The following is a 19,267-nucleotide window of genomic DNA, read 5'->3' as shown; positions in this document are numbered from 1 at the left end:
AGGTCGGAAGATGGTCAAAATGCTACTGTGGAAGAACAGAGGATAAGTTCAACTAGCCCCAGATGTGATGACACAGCTAGCTCAAAGCCGAAAGGACAGCTAGTGGCCGACGGTGCTGGTGGTGAACGACGAATCCGATGTTCTAAAGATCAACACACCATAGGAACCTGGAATGTAAGATCTATGAGCCAAGGTAAATTAGATGTGGTTACTGGGGAGATGTCAAGATTAAATATAGACATTTTGGGTGTCAGTGAACTGAAATGGGCCACTTCACATCAGATGACCACCAGTTCTACTACCGTGGACAAGAGGACCACAGGTGAAATGGAGTAGCCTTTATAATTAATAATAAAGTGCTTGGATACAATCCAAAAAATGATAGAATGATCTCAATTTGAATTCAGGGTAAGCCATTTAACATCACAGTGATCCAAATATACGCCCCAACCACAGACGCTGAAGAAGCAGAAGTAGATCAGTTCTATGAGGATATGCAGCACCTACTGGATAATATGCCAAAAGGAGATGTTATTTTCATTACAGGACACTGGAATCCTAAGGTGGGTAGTCAAATGACACCTGGAATTACAGGCAAGCATGGTCTGTGAGAACAAAATGAAGTGGGACATAGGCTGATAGAATTTTGTCAAGACAACTCACTGTGCATAACAAACACTCTCTTCCAACAACCTAAAAGACAACTTTATACATGGACTTCACCAGATGGTTGATACTGAAATCAGATCGACTACATCGTTTGTAACCAAAGGTGGCGGACAGCTATACAGTCGGTAAAAACAAGACCTGGAGCTGACTGTAGTTCAGATCACGAACTTCTTATTGCACAATTTAGAATCAGACTAAAGAAAATAGGGAAGACCCACAGATCAGTTAGATTTGAGCTCACTAATATTCCTAATGAATATGCAGTGGAGGTGAAGAATAGATTTAAAAGGGACTAGATTTAGTAGATAGGGTCCCGGAAGAACTATGGACAGAAGTTCGCAACATTGTTCAGGAGGTGACAACAAAAAACGCCCCAAAGAAAAAGAAAACCAAGAAGGCAAGATGGCTGTCTGCTGAGACACTGGAAGTAGCCCAAGAAAGAAGGAAAGAAAAAGGCAACAGTGAAAGGGGGAGATATGCCCAATTAAATGCAAAATTCCAGAGGTTAGCCAGAAGAGATAAGGAATTATTTTTAAACAAGCAATGCGCAGAAGTGGAAGAAGATAATAGAATAGGAAGGACAACAGACCTCTTCCAGAAAATTAGAAACATCAGAGGTAAATTCCAGGCAAAAATGGGTATGATCAAAAACAAAGATGGCAAGGACCTAACAGAAACAGAAGAGAGCAAGAAAAGGTGGCAAGAATATACAGAAGATCTGTATAGGAAGGATAATAATATCGGGGATAGATTTGATGGTGTGGTCAGTGAGCTAGAGCCAGACATCCTGAAGAGTGAGGTGGAATGGGCCTTAAGAAGCATTGCTAATAACAAGGCAGCAGGAGACGACGGTATCCCAGCTGAACTGTTTAAACTCTTGCAAGATGATGCTGTCAAGGTGATGCATGCCATATGCCAGCAAATTTGGAAAACACAAGAATGGCCATCAGATTGGGAAAAAAATCGACTTATATCCCCATACCAAAAAAGGGAAACACTAAAGAACGTTCAAACTACCAAACAGTGGCACTTATTTCACATGCCAGTAAGGTAATACTCAAGATCTTGCAAGGTAGACTCCAGCAATTCATGGAACGAGAATTGCCAGCTGTACAAGCTGGGTTTAGAAAAGGCAGAGGAACTAGAGACCAAATTGCCATTATCCGCTGGATAATGGAGAAAGCCAGGGAGTTTAAAAAAAAAAATCTATTTCTGTTTTATGGACTATTCTAAAGCCTTGGACTGTGTGGATTATAACAAATTGTGGCAAGTTTTTGGTGGGATGGGGATCCCAAGTCATCTTGTCTGCCTCCTGAGGAATCTGTATAATGACCAAGTAGCAATGGTAAGAACAGATCACAGAACAACAGACTGGTTTAAGATTGGGAAAGGAGTACGGCAGGGTTGTATACTCTCACCATACCTATTCAAGCTGTACGCAGAACACATCATGCGACATGCTGGGCTTGATGAATCCAAGGCTGGAGTTAAAATTGCTGGAAGAAACATTAACAATCTCCAATATGCAGATGATACCTCTTTGATGGCTGAAAGTGAGGAGGAGCTGAGGAACCTTATGACGAAGATGAAAGAAGAAAGTGCAAAAGCTGGATTGCAGTTAAACCTCAAAAAACCCAAGATTATGGCAACTAGCTTGATTGATAACTAGCAAATAGAGGGAGAAAACATGGAGGCAGTGACAGACTTTGTATTTCTAGGCGCAGAGATTACTGCAGACACTGACTGCAGCCAGGAAATCAGAAGACGTTTACTTCTTGGGAGAAGAGCAATGACAAATCTTGATAAAATAGTGAAGAACAGAGATCACACTGACAACAAAGGTACGCATTGTTAAAGCAATGGTATTCCCCGTAGTAACCTATAGCTGCGAGAGCTGGACCATAAGGAAGGCTGAGCGAAGGAAGATAAATGCTTTTGAACCGTGGTGTTGGAGGAAAATTCTGAGAGTGCCTTAGACTGCAAGAAGATCAAACCAGTCCATACTCCAGGAAATAAAGCCAGGCTGCTCACTTGAGGGAATGATATTAAAGGCAAAACTGAAGTACTTTGGCCACATAATGAGAAGACAGGATACCCTGGAGAAGATGCTGATGGTAGGGAAAGTGGAAGGCAAAAGGAAGAGGGGCTGACCAAGGGCAAGATGGATGGATGATATTCTGTAGGTGACGGACTCGACCTTGGGGGAGCTGGGGGTGGCAATGGCCGACAGGAAGCTCTGGCGTGGACTGGTCTATGAAGTCATGAAGAGTCGGAAGCGACTGAACGAATAAACAACAAAAAAATCACCCAGAGTGGATGGATGACCAGCCAGATGGGCAATTAAGAAATTAAATAAATAAATAAACAAACAAACAAACAAACAAATAAATAAATAAATGGGCTATTGGCTTCATGCCAGTGGCAGCTGGTGACTCCAGTTCTGGACAGGTGGTAATTCTATTCTGGGTTTTACTCACCACCAGCCAACCTCTAAAAGTGCTATCCAATGTGCTGAACCTTATCCCCAAAATTGGGTCAGCACCTTGGATAGCACCTTTAGAGTTTTGGCTGGTTGTAACTAAATCCCTGAATGGAAATACAACCCCTCCGGAACTGGAGTCACCAGCCGCCACTGCTTCATGCCCTGCTTGTTAAACTTCCCAGGGTTGACCACTGTGGAAACACCATGCTGGGCTCAGTAGATCTTGGTTTGATCCAGTAGGGCTCTTTTTAAATTCATATGTTTATTTATATGTTTATAAATAAACATATAAATAGGGCGGTTTACAATAGAACATGTTGCCATCGGGGGTCCACCAGGCTCCACCATTGCAGGCTTTCAGTAAGACCTTGAAAACTGACTACTTTACCTAACCCTGATTTTGTTCTATTGGACTGACTAACTTGTAGCTGCAGTTATATATGGTAGGGGTTTTTTTTTAATGCTGGTGTTGTTTTTTAGGATGTTTGTTGCTGATGCTGCTTTTATTGTTTTCATTGCCATATTGGTTTTTGTTATATGAGTTTTATTGTTGTATGCCTCCTTGGGGCAGCCTTGGGCCTGAAAGGCAGCCAAGAAATATTTTAAATAATACATAATAAGATAATTAAAGATCAAATGCTTGCTGGGAGAGGCAGGTCTTGATCTGGCCTCTAAAAGTGTGCAGTGAAGATGCCAGGCAGGTTTCCCAAAGGTAGATTGAGAGGGTGCACTACAGAGAAGGCCCTTTCCTTGGTAATCACCCATCATACCATTGTGGGCAGTGGCATCCAGAGAAAAGCCTCCGAAGATGATCTTAGCAGGATGATCGGGCAGGAACATACATGAGAAGGCACTCGTTCACTAGTCCTAAGCCATTTAGGGCTTTAGGAGAGCAATCCTATAGCCCTTAGCATCTGGAGGGGCATAGGATAGTTTGGATTCCTGAGTCCGAGGTCGGAGACAGCGCTCTGACCTCGGACCCAGGATTCCAAGCTCCCCACCCCCGCCCCCTCGCAGCTGGTGCAGAGAGAACCGCACTGGCTGCCTCTCCAAGGTTGCAAAAACAACCTTGGAGATGAGGGAAAGGGGGCAGTCCTGTGGGTGCGGAGGGGACTGGGGAGACATATGAGAATCCTCCAGCCTTCACAGCTTGCTTCCCTCCTGCTCCACAGAGCCCCAGCTAAGTGGACGAAAAAGCAAGTCTAGCAAAAAGAAGAGCAGGACAAGCATGGAGGCAAAGATCACCTGTGTACTCCTCCCACTCTGCATAGGATGCCTGTCAGCCTCTGAGTTCAGATGCTAACAGACATCGTGATAGTATTGAGCCCTAAAGCATCAACACTTTCTGAGCCCAGAACCTGACCGGCAACCAGCGCAGATGACACAGCGATGGAATGATAGGTTCAAAATGGCCAGTCCCAGGAAGCAACCTCGCTGCTCTGATTGACATTTCTGGACCTTCTTCAGAGGTAGCCCTGTGTATAACACATTGCAACAGTCCTGGCAGGATGTTACCAGGACATGGATAACTGTAGACAGGCTCTCTCTTTATGTTCTCAAGCATGTCCCGTGTTTATCGATTTTACATAGTATGAAAACAAACTTGAGGATGTTTAGGTTGGGTCAATCCAAAGAAAGTGAGAATAAAAGACCGGTCCAGAAACTACCTGGCAGAAATCTCTACACCTAGATATTTCTGGCAGAGTGTAAGCAAGAGGCTCAGCATTTCATGCAATTAATTCCAGGCTGCTGTAAGTGCAGCAGAAGCAAAGGAAATCAAAGGGATTCGACATCACTTTGCTGCTGACCTAAAAACCAGAGATGAATACCCTTTAACAATGCAGATGGGTGACAGCCTGGGCTTTGAAGCTGTTATATTTCAGAGAAGATATTATTATGTTTTGACATCTGAGATTCACTTCCCTTGCACTGTGAAAACAGCCCTATTCATGGGAAAAGGTGAGGCTTGGGAACTAAGGGCACATTACCCATTCTGCAGTCTTGAAGCAGCTGAGCAAGAGCTTATGGAAAAGGGGGGCCACGGGTCATTGGTAGAGCCCCCTGTTTGCATGCAGGTTCTGCTCTTGCTTCCACAGTTAAAGTATCTCCAGTAGCAGAGCTGGAGAAGAAGAAACCTTGGAGAGATGCTGCAAGTCAGACTAGGTGATCTGGCCTAAGATGGACTGTCTCAAGATAAGAAGAGGTTTGTGCAGCGGAGGCTGGTGCTCCGATTTCGATGGGGCTGTGAATCCATTGTGGGTTTCACTCAGAACCAGCCAGAACTCTAAAGGAGCTATCCAAGGTGCTGAAACTGACCCCCAATATGTCCATTACCTTGGACAGCTCCTTTATGGTTCTGGCTGGCTCTGACTGAAACCCAGAATGGAATCACAGCCCCACCGAAATCGGAGCCACCAGCCTCCAGTAGCTTGTGTGTTTCCCATAAGTGACTGCTTCAGGTTGGAAACCTCATGTAAGATAGATAACCGGCTCTGTAACCAACGCAGTGCATACTATACCAGCATTGCACAAATCAAAGAAGCCTGGGCTTCACAAAAAGGAATCACAGGGGGCAGAGCAAGGCAAGGGAAAAGGAAGCTGGGGAGTGGCAGAGTGTGTGAAGAGCCAGTTCAAAAGAGGGCTTGCCTTGCAAGCTGCTTCAAGTCAAAGGTCTGCTAAGGACAGGAGCTCAAGCACAAAGTGTTCTCTTTAGAGCAAGGGTAGGTAACCTTTTGGATCCATGGGCACATTTGGCAATTGGAGAATCTGTCTGGGCACCACCACAGAATGGCTGCCATGGGAGGCATGGCAAAGGACCAGTATCCCACCCCAAAGACTGAGTACAAGGCAGGGACTGGGTCTGAGCCCCAACACACTACGCAACTCCTTTGAGCCCACAGTTTTCAGCACCAACAGAAACCTATTTCACAGCAAAGCCACAGCAATCCCAGTGTTTATTTTCTTTAAAAAGTGGGAGGGCTAGAGCACTTTGGGGAGTGCTAAGAAAGGTGACTGGGGGCATATTTGTGACTCTGGGCACCACATTGCCTTCTCCTGCTTCAGAGTAAGGATGCAGTTTTTTTGGCTCTGAAGGGAGCATCAGGTGCCTGCTGGGATGCCAGGGGTCTCTCTCTCTCTCTCTCTCTCTCTCTCTCTCTCTCACACACACACACACACACACACACTCACACTCCCATACTCAGACACACACATGAGTACACTCACATGCACATACACACACACATTCATTCCCATTAGAGTATTAGCATATCATGGGTTGGCATGATTTGGGCTGCAAATCAAATATCTTTCCATACCTTTGACTACTTTTGTAACCATACCCCCCTCCACCACTGAGGGGTGCATTCCTTTGAGGGTATTCCTGACTCTCTAGCTCAGCCCCACGATGAAACCTCCCCTCTCCTATGATCTCCCCATGCTGCTCAGCTGATCCACAGGAAGTTGCTGAGAATGTGGGAAATGGAGTGGTGGAAGGGGGGGGGCTTAAGGAGAGGCTGGTGGGCCAGATGGGGAAGCTTGGAAGGCCACATTTCGTCTGCAGGCCTGTGGTTCCCCACCTCTGCTATAGCAAAACTGCTTGACTTGGTTAATCTTGGTTGCCTGGAATGCCTAAGTTTACTGTATCCAAGTCTCCAGGTCAGGACCTATGTAGCAATACCTTTCAAACTTTCAATTACTGAAATATTCTGGACATCCACCAGCTGTAGTGTTCTTCTGACAAACTAGTGAGCTGCCCATAAAGAATAGTAGAATTGCCAGAAACAATTCCAGAGGCACAAGCTTCACAGATGCCCCTTCCTTGCACACCTTTCCTTTCTCTTTTCTTAAACACCTCCTCATCTTTCCCCTCCACAATTGATGTGGCTGTGCAGTGGAGGAGATACTTGCCCCTTGCACTGCGAGGAGTTGTGCAGCACATTACACATTCATTGTCTGTGCAAGGCATTTTATTTCTTACAGAGTTACACTCTGAAAACAGTGATTCCCCTGCGGTGGGCAAAGAAACACAACAGCTGAGTGAAAGAGCCTTGAAGATGTTCCTGCCAACTGTGGATGATGGTGACACAGCCCAGGGGGCTGGATGGGAATGAAATCTGTGCTTGTGAATTAAAAGTAACAGATGGTTCCCCAACAAACCCTCGAGGCAATGTCTGCCCCTGCATAAATATCTGCGTCGGTGAAGTATTGGTCTCATGCTGATTCTCATCCCACCTAAAGCAATCTCGCCTCAGTGCAGTTTGATTGCTTGTTCGCCAGATCCACTATAGACATTGATCTAGCCAGGATTTCTGAGGATGAAGGAGACTGAGATAATATTCTTAAGAAAAGCCACTGCAGAATCTTCACCCTTGGCTTTGTTACTTGCCATGTGCACATGTTCACAGCTTGCAAGTTGAATGCTGGATCTGAACTTTGTCTCTTGACCCTCTCCTTGCACTTCAGGTGGGCTGTCTACCTTTTGGCAAAAAGACACACATATGCATTTGTACACCTGTACATTCATCTTTCATGGTACCAATTAAAAAAAATCATGGCCACTTTTACACAGTTGCAAAATTGTTCTGGGGATTGGGGTTAGTGATGGTATGGAAGCTAGCCAATAGGTGCCCACATTTCCCTTTTATGCTGAAAACTTGCAGAACGTTCCCCCCCCCCCCGCAAAGCTCAGTCTAGGAAAGAAGGAAGCCTATGAGTTTTCAGGCCAGCATGGGTGCATTCAAATCAACTTCACTAACACCATACTTAAAATGGTATGTCAGTGTTATGCCCAAATGGCACGACTGCCACATCATTCGTAGAGACATGTCACTTGCATCTATGCAGAGTAGTACCACACTCCCTGATGAAACTAATGTCTTTTGCCATGCTGTTCCTCTTCTTTGACATACAATGTACTTTGTGATCCCTCCACCCACCTTTTATAGCTACCAAGAGCAGGGGCAGCTGGAAGTGTAAGTACAATCTTTTAAAATACTTGTGACCCACCTCTAGAAAGACAAGGACAATTTCTTTATTGTGCATAATGAATTTAGACATCCAGGTAGGTCAATTCAAGTGGCCTAGGACAGGGGCGGGTGGACTTCAGTCTTGCAGGATCTTATATATATATATACATATACGTATACATATACGTATACGTATACATATACATATATAAATAATCTGGAGATCTACCAGGAGATCCAGATCTATCTTCTGCTCACTGCTGGCCTAGGAAATACCATTTGTTTACACCTCCCTTCTATAGAGACCTCTGGACTCACATGACAATGAAGAGCTGCATGCTAATACAAACATTAGCTCTGCTGGTATAAAGCTCTGCTGGTATAGACTGATATATCATGGGTGTTTCTCAGTGTTACACATGCATATTTGGCTTGGCAAACATGTACAGTATGAAAGGGATGTGTGCATCTCAAAAAAACCTGGGCAGGTGTGGCAGACCCATATTAGGGAGCTGCGATGCGCTGTCTCTCCCTGGCACTGTAGCACTGTCTCTGATTTCCTCCTCAAATTACATTACAGCAGCTTCCCCCAACCTAGCATGCCCATCTGTGTGCTGGCTGGGGGTGATGGGGGTTGTAGTCCAACACATCTGGAGGAACACCCTGTTGGGAAAGGTTGCATTAGAAGAAGGCTGCACTTACTTTTAGTAGCTCCATGATTAACCGCAATGGATTATCTTCCAGTGCTAAAAGTAGCACAAGAGTTGGATGCCTTCCCTGTGTAATGTATTATGATTTGGTCCTGATATCTGTGTTTTATTGAAATATTTCTTCAAGAAGCACCCCCTCGAAGGAAGAACATGATTCATTTTTAATAATAAGGGTGCCCGGCTCTTGCCAGCATCTAATCCAAGATATGCAGCGGTTGACCATATTTTGGGAAAGACAGTGACATTCTGTGCATGCTCAGAGGCACTTCTTGCATTTTGCTGGCCAGACCCTGCCTCCCTCAGGGCTGAGCTGGTTCATATAAACACTCATATCACTAGATATCTCTACATTTAATTGTGCACTTGAGGACCAGCAGCTTTACATCTGCCCGGACTTCCCTGAAAAGTATTGTTTTAGAGGTGATCTGAAAGGTCTCTCTGTGGCACCCCATCCGCACCCATGCAAGTCGTCATGTGATGAACATGCCTGGGACTGGAGCATCTTCAGAATTGCCTCCACCCATGTTTATTTATTGCCTTTGTATTCCACACTTTCACCGAAGTACTCTGGAAGGCATCCATGGTAATTCCTCTCCCTCTCCCACATTTATCCCCACAATAACCCTTGTGAGGCAGGTTATTCTTAGAAGGGTCACCCAGGTCGCCCAGCGAACTTCATGGCTGAGTGGGGATTCGAACCGGGGTCTCCCCAGGCCTAGTCGAACACTCTAACCATGACACCATGCTGACTTTCTGCCTAACAGTTGAGATCATCCTACTGAGCTCCTGCTACCTGTTTCCCCGCTGTCTGAAGTACAATAGGACACCTCCTGGTGATGCTAAGACAGTGGAAGTCTAGCTGGCCCCATCACTGCACACCTTTTGTTGAGCAGCTCTTCTGACATATCGATTTTTAATGTTGTTTTAGCTTAATTCTATGGATTTTATATTGTTTGTTATTGGTTTAGTTTGCCTTTAATGTGTGTGTGTGTGTGTGTGTGTGTAGGGGGGAAGATATTATCGCTGAAAATATGTAAAACACAGTCAAACAAATATGCATGTCTGAATGAGCCCTCAGTCAAGTGCAGTTCCTCTGGAAATGTTTCCCCAAGTGTTTGCATACCTTCATCTCTCTTGTTAGAAAAGAGATGGGTTGACATTCGATGGAAACACAGAGATCTGTCCTTCCTGTGATGAAGTGATGCTCAAGGCAGAAGAAAACTCTACACATACATGTGCACAACGAAAGCCCCATGTCTGCATTTCCTCAGGAAAAGCATCTTCAAGAGGGAGATTTGAAGTGGAGAAGGGAAGGGAAGGATAGTGCTTAACCCTTCCCCCACCCACTGCTTCTCTGCTCCACTGCTTCTCTGCCCCTTTCAAAGCAGCTTCTACTTCTCCAGTGTTCCAAACTGTGGGTTTGGAGAGGGATTTGCCTTGAGGAATGCAGCCACCAGGTTTAATATACACAGTATACTAAATCTAGGCAGGGCAATGGTGGCCCTTGGGTTGGACTGAGTTGTTCATTCCCTAAAGGGGTGCCTCAGGTGTGAGGGGGGAGACCTTTGAGAGGGAGCAAGATTCGCAGAAAATTTCAAAGGCCTGCTTGAGGATAGAGTCAAGATGAAATTGCCAAGAAGCAGTGCCTTGGATCCCTAAGGGCATTTCTTGTGGTCACTTGCTCATTTTACATCTCCTAATTAACCGGAGATCAGTGGGGCAGTTTGGTAATTTTAGACCCTGGAATGAATGGCTGTACAGCCCACCCTCAGCCCTCTTTAGATCAGGGGTAGGCAAGCTGGTGCCCTCTGGCTGTTTTGCACTACGGCTCCCATCAGTCCCAGCCAGCATGGTCAACAATCAAAGATTATAGGAGTTGCTGCTCAAAACACCTGGAGGGCCCCAGCTTGCCCACGCCTGCTTCAGGTGGTGCTGGGCATTCCCTCCCATATCCAAAATGGGGTAAGCCAGCCGTCCTCCTGGTCACTCTGCTGAATGGGCCCTGGGCACCTGCCCGGACGTCCTTCCCTGAAATGTGCCCCTTCCAGTGGAGGCTGGTGGCTCTAATGTCACCGAGGTGGTGAATTTGCTCTTGGTTTCAGTCAGAACCGCTGAGCTCCTTGGATAGCTCCTTTAGAATTCTGAGTGGTTCTGACCAAAACCTGGAGCGGATTCACCGCCCCACTGATATCAGAGCCACCAGCCTCCACTAACCCCTTCCACAGATCTAGCCGCTCCTGAAGACCATCGGGTCCTCCCGCCTTGGTGTACCCCCCTCACCCCAGTCTAACCCGCCCTCCCTCCCTCCCTTGGCTTTCTGAGCGCAGTGTCCCCGGCTGTGGACTTTCACTCTGGAGCCTGCCCTGCGCCAGAGGTGAGCTGCGGGCGGTCAGGATGCTGAGAGAGCCCTGCTGGACCCCAGCTTGCTGCCGCCGTCCTACAAGCGTCCCGCCAGCCTTGCTGGGGCAGCGCACGCTCATCCGACTCGCGGGGCGCCCGCTAAGCGGGGCAGCCTCGGAGGAGGCTCAGCTCAGCCCACCTCCCATCGGGTCTCCAGGCAGTGCAGGCTGGTGACTCCGGTGCCAGTGGGGCTATGCATCCGCTTTGGCTTTCAGTCAGCACTCTCGAGGAGCTGGCCAAGGCACTGGGCCTCTTCAGGGGGTTGGCTTCGGCACCTTGCATAGCTCCTTTAGAGCTCTGACTGATACCCAGAGCAGATGCACAGCCCCACTGACACCGGAGCCACCAGCCCCCACTGGCTCCGCGATGCCCAGCCAAGGAGGGATTGCATGTAGCTTTCCTCGGGGGGGGGGGGGGGGCGGCTTCCTCCTGACGCCGTTTCCGGAGGGGAGGGGGGCAGGGAGGAGAGGGGAGGGGGAAATATATAAAGGAGGTGGTTGCTGCAGTGCCCGGTCGGGGATCGTCAGCGCAGGCATTAGAGGACCTAGAGAAGGACAGGGGCCGATTACTCCGCCTCCCGGCTCAGCTCTCGCTCAGGGTCAGCCGCCCGTCGCTTCTCTCCAGCCAAGTCCCTCCGGCAGCTGCCCCCTCTACAGCCCGGCCGCCAGCGATAAAGCCGACGCAGATCTTCCCTTCCCGCGCCCCCTCCGGCCATCCTGCAGCCTGCGGTCCCCCCCGCTCCGGCAACATGACCCGCGCTGGGTTTTGGGCTCTCCTCCTCCTCGCAGGACAAGGTAAGCCTCGGGGGGGGGGGGAGGTAAGCCTCGGGGGAGCGGGGGAGGTCTCCGGTCGTTGTCTGCAGTTCCTCTCTGGCATAGGGCGCTTGCCCGGGGCGGCTTGTCCGCATCGACTGTCCTTTCCAGCACCAAGGACAGCGCCGCGGCGGGTGGGGTTCGCCTGGGGCCATTGCCCGGTCCAAGCAAAAGTGTTGACCGGAGCTGTACAGGTCAAAACTGGTCCAAGAGAAGAAGGGGGGGGGGCTTGGTTTTGGTTTTTGTTTTTTGGAAGGAGGTGAGGTGAGGATTGGATATGAACGTAATGCTAGCCAGCCTCACTGAGCTCCAGGGATCCACAAGATCATTTGTACTCCTAGCAAACTTCTGAAATCCTCATCTGCAAAGCAAGTCCCTTCTGGATAGTTTGTCTTTAAACACCCCCCCCCCCGCCGCCATAATTCTTTTCTGCAGTTTCTTTGTCTTTCTAACCAAATCCCCATCCCTCCCATTTATCTACCCACCCACCCATGCTTCTGCTCACTTGAAATCAACCTGTATAGTACAGTCATGAACAGCGAATCAATCCAGCAATCAGGTTAACTAAATTCTGGATGCTGAAAAAAGATTCCACAACCTATTTCTAAGTGAATGATTGCAGAACCCCTTCCCTTATGAAATCATTACGGCAATTTGCTAGCTTCCACTTTGGTTGCCTGTTTAAGCAGTTATAGAGAGAAATGCAACCCTCCCCATTTTTAAAGTCCAGACTATGAGCAAATTTCTGATGCTGGATTTCATACACTGTTTTTATGGCTTATGAGCCCACAAGTGCATATTCATGCCAATTCCCCAGAGGGGGAGATGGAACTCTTCTAGAGAATATGCAGTATTAAAGGTATTATTCTCTCTCTCTCTCTCTCTCTCTCGCAGTAATTTCACTTCCAGTAACAAATCCAACAACTAAAGATGACACCAAGGTGAGCTGCAAAAACAAAATGGTTGAACATAGGAATATTACTGTATATTGCTATTCATTAAACAAATCTATGGGGCCATGTTCTGTCCTAACAGATGCTTTGATGTAGTAATTGAAGTGCTGGGCCACTTCACACATCACATTTTTTGTAGGTGTACACACCTATTTTTTTTACGAGTGTCTACCGCAAAACAATGAATGCAACAAACAGATGTTTAAAAACACGTGGATCATACAAGTGTGCTTAGGGAGTGAGGACTGGCTGCACATCCACTCTGTGTCAAATCCAGGCTTGTTGCTGTGTAATGTGTGAAGTGACCCTTCGGAGAAATGCTTTCCCTGCAATAGTTTGTGCTCCTCTGTCCATCTTGTGTGACCAAACTACACCATGTGGACATGTGAGTAAGTTTGACTGTGTTCACTAGCGGTTGTAGTTGCTCCTTTTGAGAATCTGAAAGGTTGGTGAATTAGCCTTCCAGTTATATCCTGTATACGCCCATTGTGGGCTAAACCTAACCCCCTGCTATTCAAGAGCTTAAGTGTTCCTGGTAACATACCTGAAAATTGTCACTAAGACTGATGTATTGTCTAAAATGAAGTAAAACAAAATGAAACAACAACAAAAACAAGCATTATACAAATGTATTGTTATTCCAGTGACTTAAGGGATAGATCATCACTGGGTTAGTGTGCATGCTGTTCATAGGGTGATACTGAAATATGATTATAAAGGAGATACTGCAACTTCACATTTGAAGAGATGGTTGAAGGGGTGCTACATACAGCCCAAAACATAAAATAAAATGATGAAGATGTCTATGAATTCTAACTAGCACTGTGTGTTTAACGGGACAATAAAAACAGACATACGTGGAATTATTTATTAATTCCATCTGTCAACCCATCCCTAAAATGGAGATTTACCTTTTTCTTCTCGAAGTACTTTTCCATTAGACATATCAAAACCTCACTACTTTTATATTTGAGTGGGAGAAATGCATATCAAATTAAATAAACAGATCATCTTACTGAGCCTACTTTACTTAGTATCATCTGAAGCTATTTACTTGTACCTTGAATGGTGTACCTACCCTCTCTGCATGAGTCCTGTTGTCTGGAAAGTATACACTGAACTACAGGGGAAGGGTGGGTAGATATCCTCTGTGGCACGTGGATGGACTAGATGTCCCTTTCATACTCTTGCACTATTTGAAGATACAGTCACCTGCATGCACGTGTTGTCTGTATACAACTATAGGCCCAAGAAGGTGCTGTGAATGCACAGTCGCACCCACATTGATTGGAACATCCCTCTCCAGCCACGCCTGAGAGTGCAGATGGGGAAAACACTGGGCATTTTACACCTATATGAGTATAACAATGTCAATGAGTAGCCCAGAGGCACTTCTAAATCTAGCAGGGTGCATATGGGGTTCCAAGCCAGTAAGTAAATCCATGCATGAAAGCCTATTTCTAGGTATAGCTCTTCTGTGATGGGTCACAGGGTTTGTCTATTTTGCACAGCCTTGCAGATAAATCCAAAGCATTGTCAACACCCCTGCCCCAATTATACTTTGTCCTAAGTTCAGGGGGAAATGGCTAAACACAAGACTGATCTGGGATATCTTAGAACAGGGCTGGGCAGATCTCTAGATGTTTTGGACTTCAACTGCCCAAAGCCCCTGCCAGCATGGCCAATGGTCAGTAATGCTGGGAATTGAAGTCCAAAACATGTGGAGATCTACTTTCTCCCTCCCCCCTGCCCCAGCTCAAACACTACAGCCATTGTTGTATCTGGTGCCATCTATCTGCATGTTTGTGTGCATTTGTGTGTGTATGTGTGCATGGTCATGTGTATACAAACCAGAAATCTGCAGTCAAATTTGTTATGTTTGCTAATGCTATGTTTAATGTGCTGCATTTTCAAAATTGCTGCCCTCCTTTAACTTCCCTAAATAGACTTCCCCAGTAAGTGCTAATAGAATCGGACTTCCAGACCTCCATCTCTGCCCTCAGTCTTTCACTGAAATCTACTACAAAAGACCTCTCAATTTTTCCCTTAATGGAAAAAAAGCTTTTGCCAGTTTAATTATCTTTAATCTCTTCAAAAACCCCAATTCCTTCCAGCCCTGGTGCTCTAAGAAATGCTGCACTGTCTGTCCTCGCTCTCTCTCTCTCTCTCTCTGCCAGCCTGGAACCTGGAGGGCAGTTTTGTATGGAACTCCCTGCATGCCTAGCAGCCGTTCTGGAGGCTTCTGAAAGCCTTAGGGCACTGGCTGTGATTTCGCTCTTGTTTGGGGGAGCCCCCCTGCTGCTGGCTCAAATCACTGTAATTGTGCAGCATTTTCCTGCATAAGGAGATCAACATTTTCCAAGGCACAGCATTCTACAGACTCCTCATCAGCAGACATTTGAGAGAAGAACCCCAGTAAGCCCACACTCCCCTCTCCCCACCACAACCATCCACATATACTGTAATATGCAGTTAGATGACTCTGTGTTGCAAGTTCTTCCTTAATGTTTAATGGCATCAGCATCTCCATGCCAACCATGTCAGTCATCGATGGCTTGAAGCCAGAGTGCTGCATTGTCCAACCAAGTGCGACTCCATGAAAGTTGGTAATGGCCCACATAATAATTTAAACTGAAGAAGACGTGGCCCTCCATTCATTGTCGGACTATGGTTGCCGGCCTTCTTGACCATTGACCATCCTGGCTGGGGTTCATGGGAGCTAGAGTCCAACTATATCCAGAGGGCCATGAGTCCCCCATCTCTGGTCTAAACTCTCAGGATATTGCTCTGTTGCTGAACATAAGGGAGTCTGGGTCATGAGAAGTGTTTGTATGGGAGACAAATGGGTAATCCTGGTTTACAGTCCCATCAGAATTATGTGCCATGCTACTTAGCCATGCTGATATGAATGGCCTTGAAGATGTCTGTGTCGGATTGTGGGCCACGTCTAAGCAACTCTCAGCTTCGTGCTGGGGTAGGGTGGCCACTGATGGATCACCAAAAAAGAGGACAGAAATACAGTACATCTCCCATAGTGTGGAAGATTGTGACCAGGAGAACTGCATGCCCGTCTATTCAGTTTGCTGTTCAGCTGCTAACCAGTGGGGATGGTGACTCTGATGTCAGTGGGGCTGCAAATCCACTCTGGGTTTCAGTCAGAACCCCAAAGGAGCTATCAAAGGTGCCGCACCCAATCCCCAAAATAGGTTCAGCACCTTGGATGCTCCCTTAGAGTTCTGACCAAAACCCAGAGCGGAGTCACAGCCCCACTTACATCAGAGCCACCAGCTTCCACTGGTGCTAGCTGTTGATGGGCAACAGTTCTTACGGTTCATTACTGTTAAAACAGAACTGGACAAGAAAGCCTTTCAAGCAGAGGACGTCTTCATGAACTGAAGTCATTAAAGGCTGCAACCCTATGCATTTACCTAGGAGTAAGTCTCTTTGAGCTTAATAGGACTTCCTCCTGAGTAGGCATGCATAGGATTGTGCAGTCAGACTCATAAAGCACTTTGCGTGTTCAACGTACTATAAACCAATTACTCATAATCACTGGAGGCTTGTGGCTCCAATGTCACTGGGGCAGCGAATCCGCTCCAGGTTGCATTCAGAAGTCTAAAGGAGCTATCCAAGGTGCTTCATCCAATCCCCCCAATAGGTCCAGCACCTCGGATAGCTCCTTTAGAGTTCTGACTGGAACCCAGAGCAGCTTCACTGATATCAGAGCCACCAGCCTCCACTGCGGATCGTACTCCTGCTCATTAAGCACTGGCCGAGCAGTTAGTTTCTTTGTGCAAAGCAACAAACTGTCATCCCAGCTCCCCCCGCCCCCAGCATCTCCTGCTGACTTTGACCATCTGGTGCAGCTGCTGACAATGCACAATGGTCCATGCTGTGAGTTATGAATCCAGCCCTACTTCCGTAGCAAAAACCACCAGCACCACAGACATCGATTTTTCCCTGGGCACCCGTCATACCATTCACCAGCCTGCAGTGCTGGGCATACCGCAAAGTAACATGAATCAGCTGCTTTGGGGAGCAGATTTCAGAGGAAACAGCCATTATTCTTATTCCATTCTTATTCTGAATGCACCCTTTAAAAAACAACAACAAGCAAACGAGGGAAAGATGGATGCAAATAGACTCTTCCTTTTAGCTGTGAAAAACTATATATCTAAAGCTAGCCCTGCCAAAGCTCAGCATATCCCATTTAAAGTGTATCTCCACTTGATTGCTGCCAGAGACATTTGGAAAGGCTTGATTTGTTGCTTTGAATCTCCAAAGGGCCTGATGCTTTTCTCTTATGTTGGGACTACAGACCAGGCTCTGGCCAATGTAAAGGAATCATGCTAATTAGAGGGTTGCTAGAGACAAATTTCCTACTTGATAGCCTCCTGATTGCCTTTGCTAGTTTTTCTGTGATTGCACAGTGTTCTCCTTGCCTCCCTCCCTCCCTGAACTAATCCAGGCTTTTGAAAACCCTGAGGAAAGCCTTTTCAGCTAACCCTGACCATGGTTGGGAGATTAATTACTTTCTAAAAAGTGAGCCACTGGAGCACAAGTTTGCCCAGAAAGGTCCTTCAGCTTGGAACCCTCATTCCCTAACCTCCGATGTGTGTCAGCTGATTGTATATATATTATTGCCTGCTTGCATAAAGCCATGTCAGAATCATCTATGGGATAAAAAGATAAGGCTATCAATGGCTTCTAGTCATATTTTATTATTATTATTTTTAAGTAGTGTTTTATTGTGAGTTTCAACAAGACAAAACAAATAAACAAAAACATAACAAAACAAAAACTTGAAAGTATAACAACATGCTCCAAAGTCCTCAGTTTCAAATATTACAACATTCTAAGGGGGTAAAAAGAGAAAAAAAGAATAGATTACACATAAACTTCAGTAAAAGCAGACCAGCTATAAGTCCATTTGCAAGTGATGCCTATATACCACTCTTTCAAATGTTGCTAGTGTTGTTGCCCTCAATCCATTGCATTACAGGCAGTGAGCTTTTATCCTTCTAGTATTGTAGTATCAGTCTTTTAGGGTGCAATCCTATGGCTGCTAGACAGCAGCTAGACATCCATAGGATATCTGATTTTCCCGGAACTGACCTTGGAGTGCGGGCTCCGAGGTTGGTTCCTGGAGAACCGACCTCCCTTGATTTCCACGCTGCCTCCAAGGCAACGCAGAACAACCCCAAAAGGAGCAGCCTAAAAGGGGAGTTCCTGGAGGGTGTTCCGCTCTGCCCTCCCACGGCTAGACAGCTGATTGCAGCTGTCTAGCTGAAAATGCAGGGCAGGAGAAGCATGGAGGGAATGATCCCCTCCGTGCTTCTCTTGCCCTGCATTGGCTAGGCTGTCACTCCGAGTTTGGAGGCAGCTGCCTATCTGAATAGGATTGTGCCCTTAGTAGCCAAGACACCATGAAAAATACATTTATGCTGACTGTGTGTTACCTTCCAAAAAGCAGGTAAATACTTTAAGAGCACATGTACATCAGTAAATATTGCAGAGCTTTCCAATACAAAGTTTATCTGTATGATAACTTCCTCCCAAAGGAGGCAACTATTGGGCATTTCCAAAACATATGAATAAAAGAAGTGCTAACTGCATTACACCTCCAACAATTAGCTGAGTTTGACAAACCTTTATTAAAGAGATGTTGTGGCATCCAAGAGATCCAAAGGCTTCTAGTCATGATAGCTCTCTGCTATCTCCAGGATCAGAGGCAGAACAACTCTGAATGCCGGGAGAACATGAGCAGGAGGGGGCTATTACACCCGTGTCCTGCTTATGGGCTTCCCAGTGGTTCACCTCTGTGGAAAACTAGGTGCTGGAAGAGAGAGGCCTTTGGTCTGATCCAGCAGGGCTCTTCTTCTTATGTTTCTATGGCACACTGCTCATGCTCAGAGGCATTATTTTATGGCTTTATAGGTGTCAGGGTTGAGCTCTGGCATTCAAAACTAGTTTTTTGGTTGAGCCTCACCTTCCAAAGGATGAACCCAGTGGAGGCTCCACACCTTGGATAGCTCCTTTAGAGTTCTGACTGAGACCCAGAGCGAATTCACGGCCCCACTGATGTTGGAGCCACCAGCCTCCACTGGATAAACCTGAAGCAAATTTCCCCTAAGATCCCATTTCCTGACACAAGTGTAGCATTGATCCTGCACTGAGCAAAGGTTGGACTAGATGACTTCTAAGGTACCTTCCAGCTCTTATGATTCTATAATGTCAGTCTGAGTGAAGAAAACAAAGTCACACTTCTGATTAA

At 46.4% G+C, this 19,267-nt stretch overlaps 1 protein-coding gene across 1 annotated transcript in view; it reads left to right on the top strand.

The window, feature by feature from the left end:
- The first annotated feature begins 11,743 nt into the window (after positions 1-11,743).
- CHGA (chromogranin A) overlaps positions 11,744-19,267 on the top strand; it is a 34,287-nt gene continuing 26,763 nt past the window's right edge. Inside the window, exons 1-2 of the mRNA XM_084840357.1 lie at positions 11,744-12,022; positions 12,935-12,981. Of these exons, the coding sequence (XP_084696483.1) occupies positions 11,977-12,022; positions 12,935-12,981 (93 nt within the window). The 5' untranslated portion in view covers positions 11,744-11,976. The remainder of the gene's footprint in view (positions 12,023-12,934; positions 12,982-19,267) is intronic.

The sequence above is a fragment of the Heloderma suspectum genome, chromosome 1 (assembly GCF_057233095.1).
Source record: "Heloderma suspectum isolate Gila_16-S chromosome 1, 16-S_ref, whole genome shotgun sequence".
NCBI classification, from domain to species: Eukaryota; Metazoa; Chordata; class Lepidosauria; order Squamata; family Helodermatidae; genus Heloderma; species Heloderma suspectum.
Note: the sequence above shows the minus strand (reverse complement) of the source record. Positions and strands in the feature narration are given on the sequence as shown.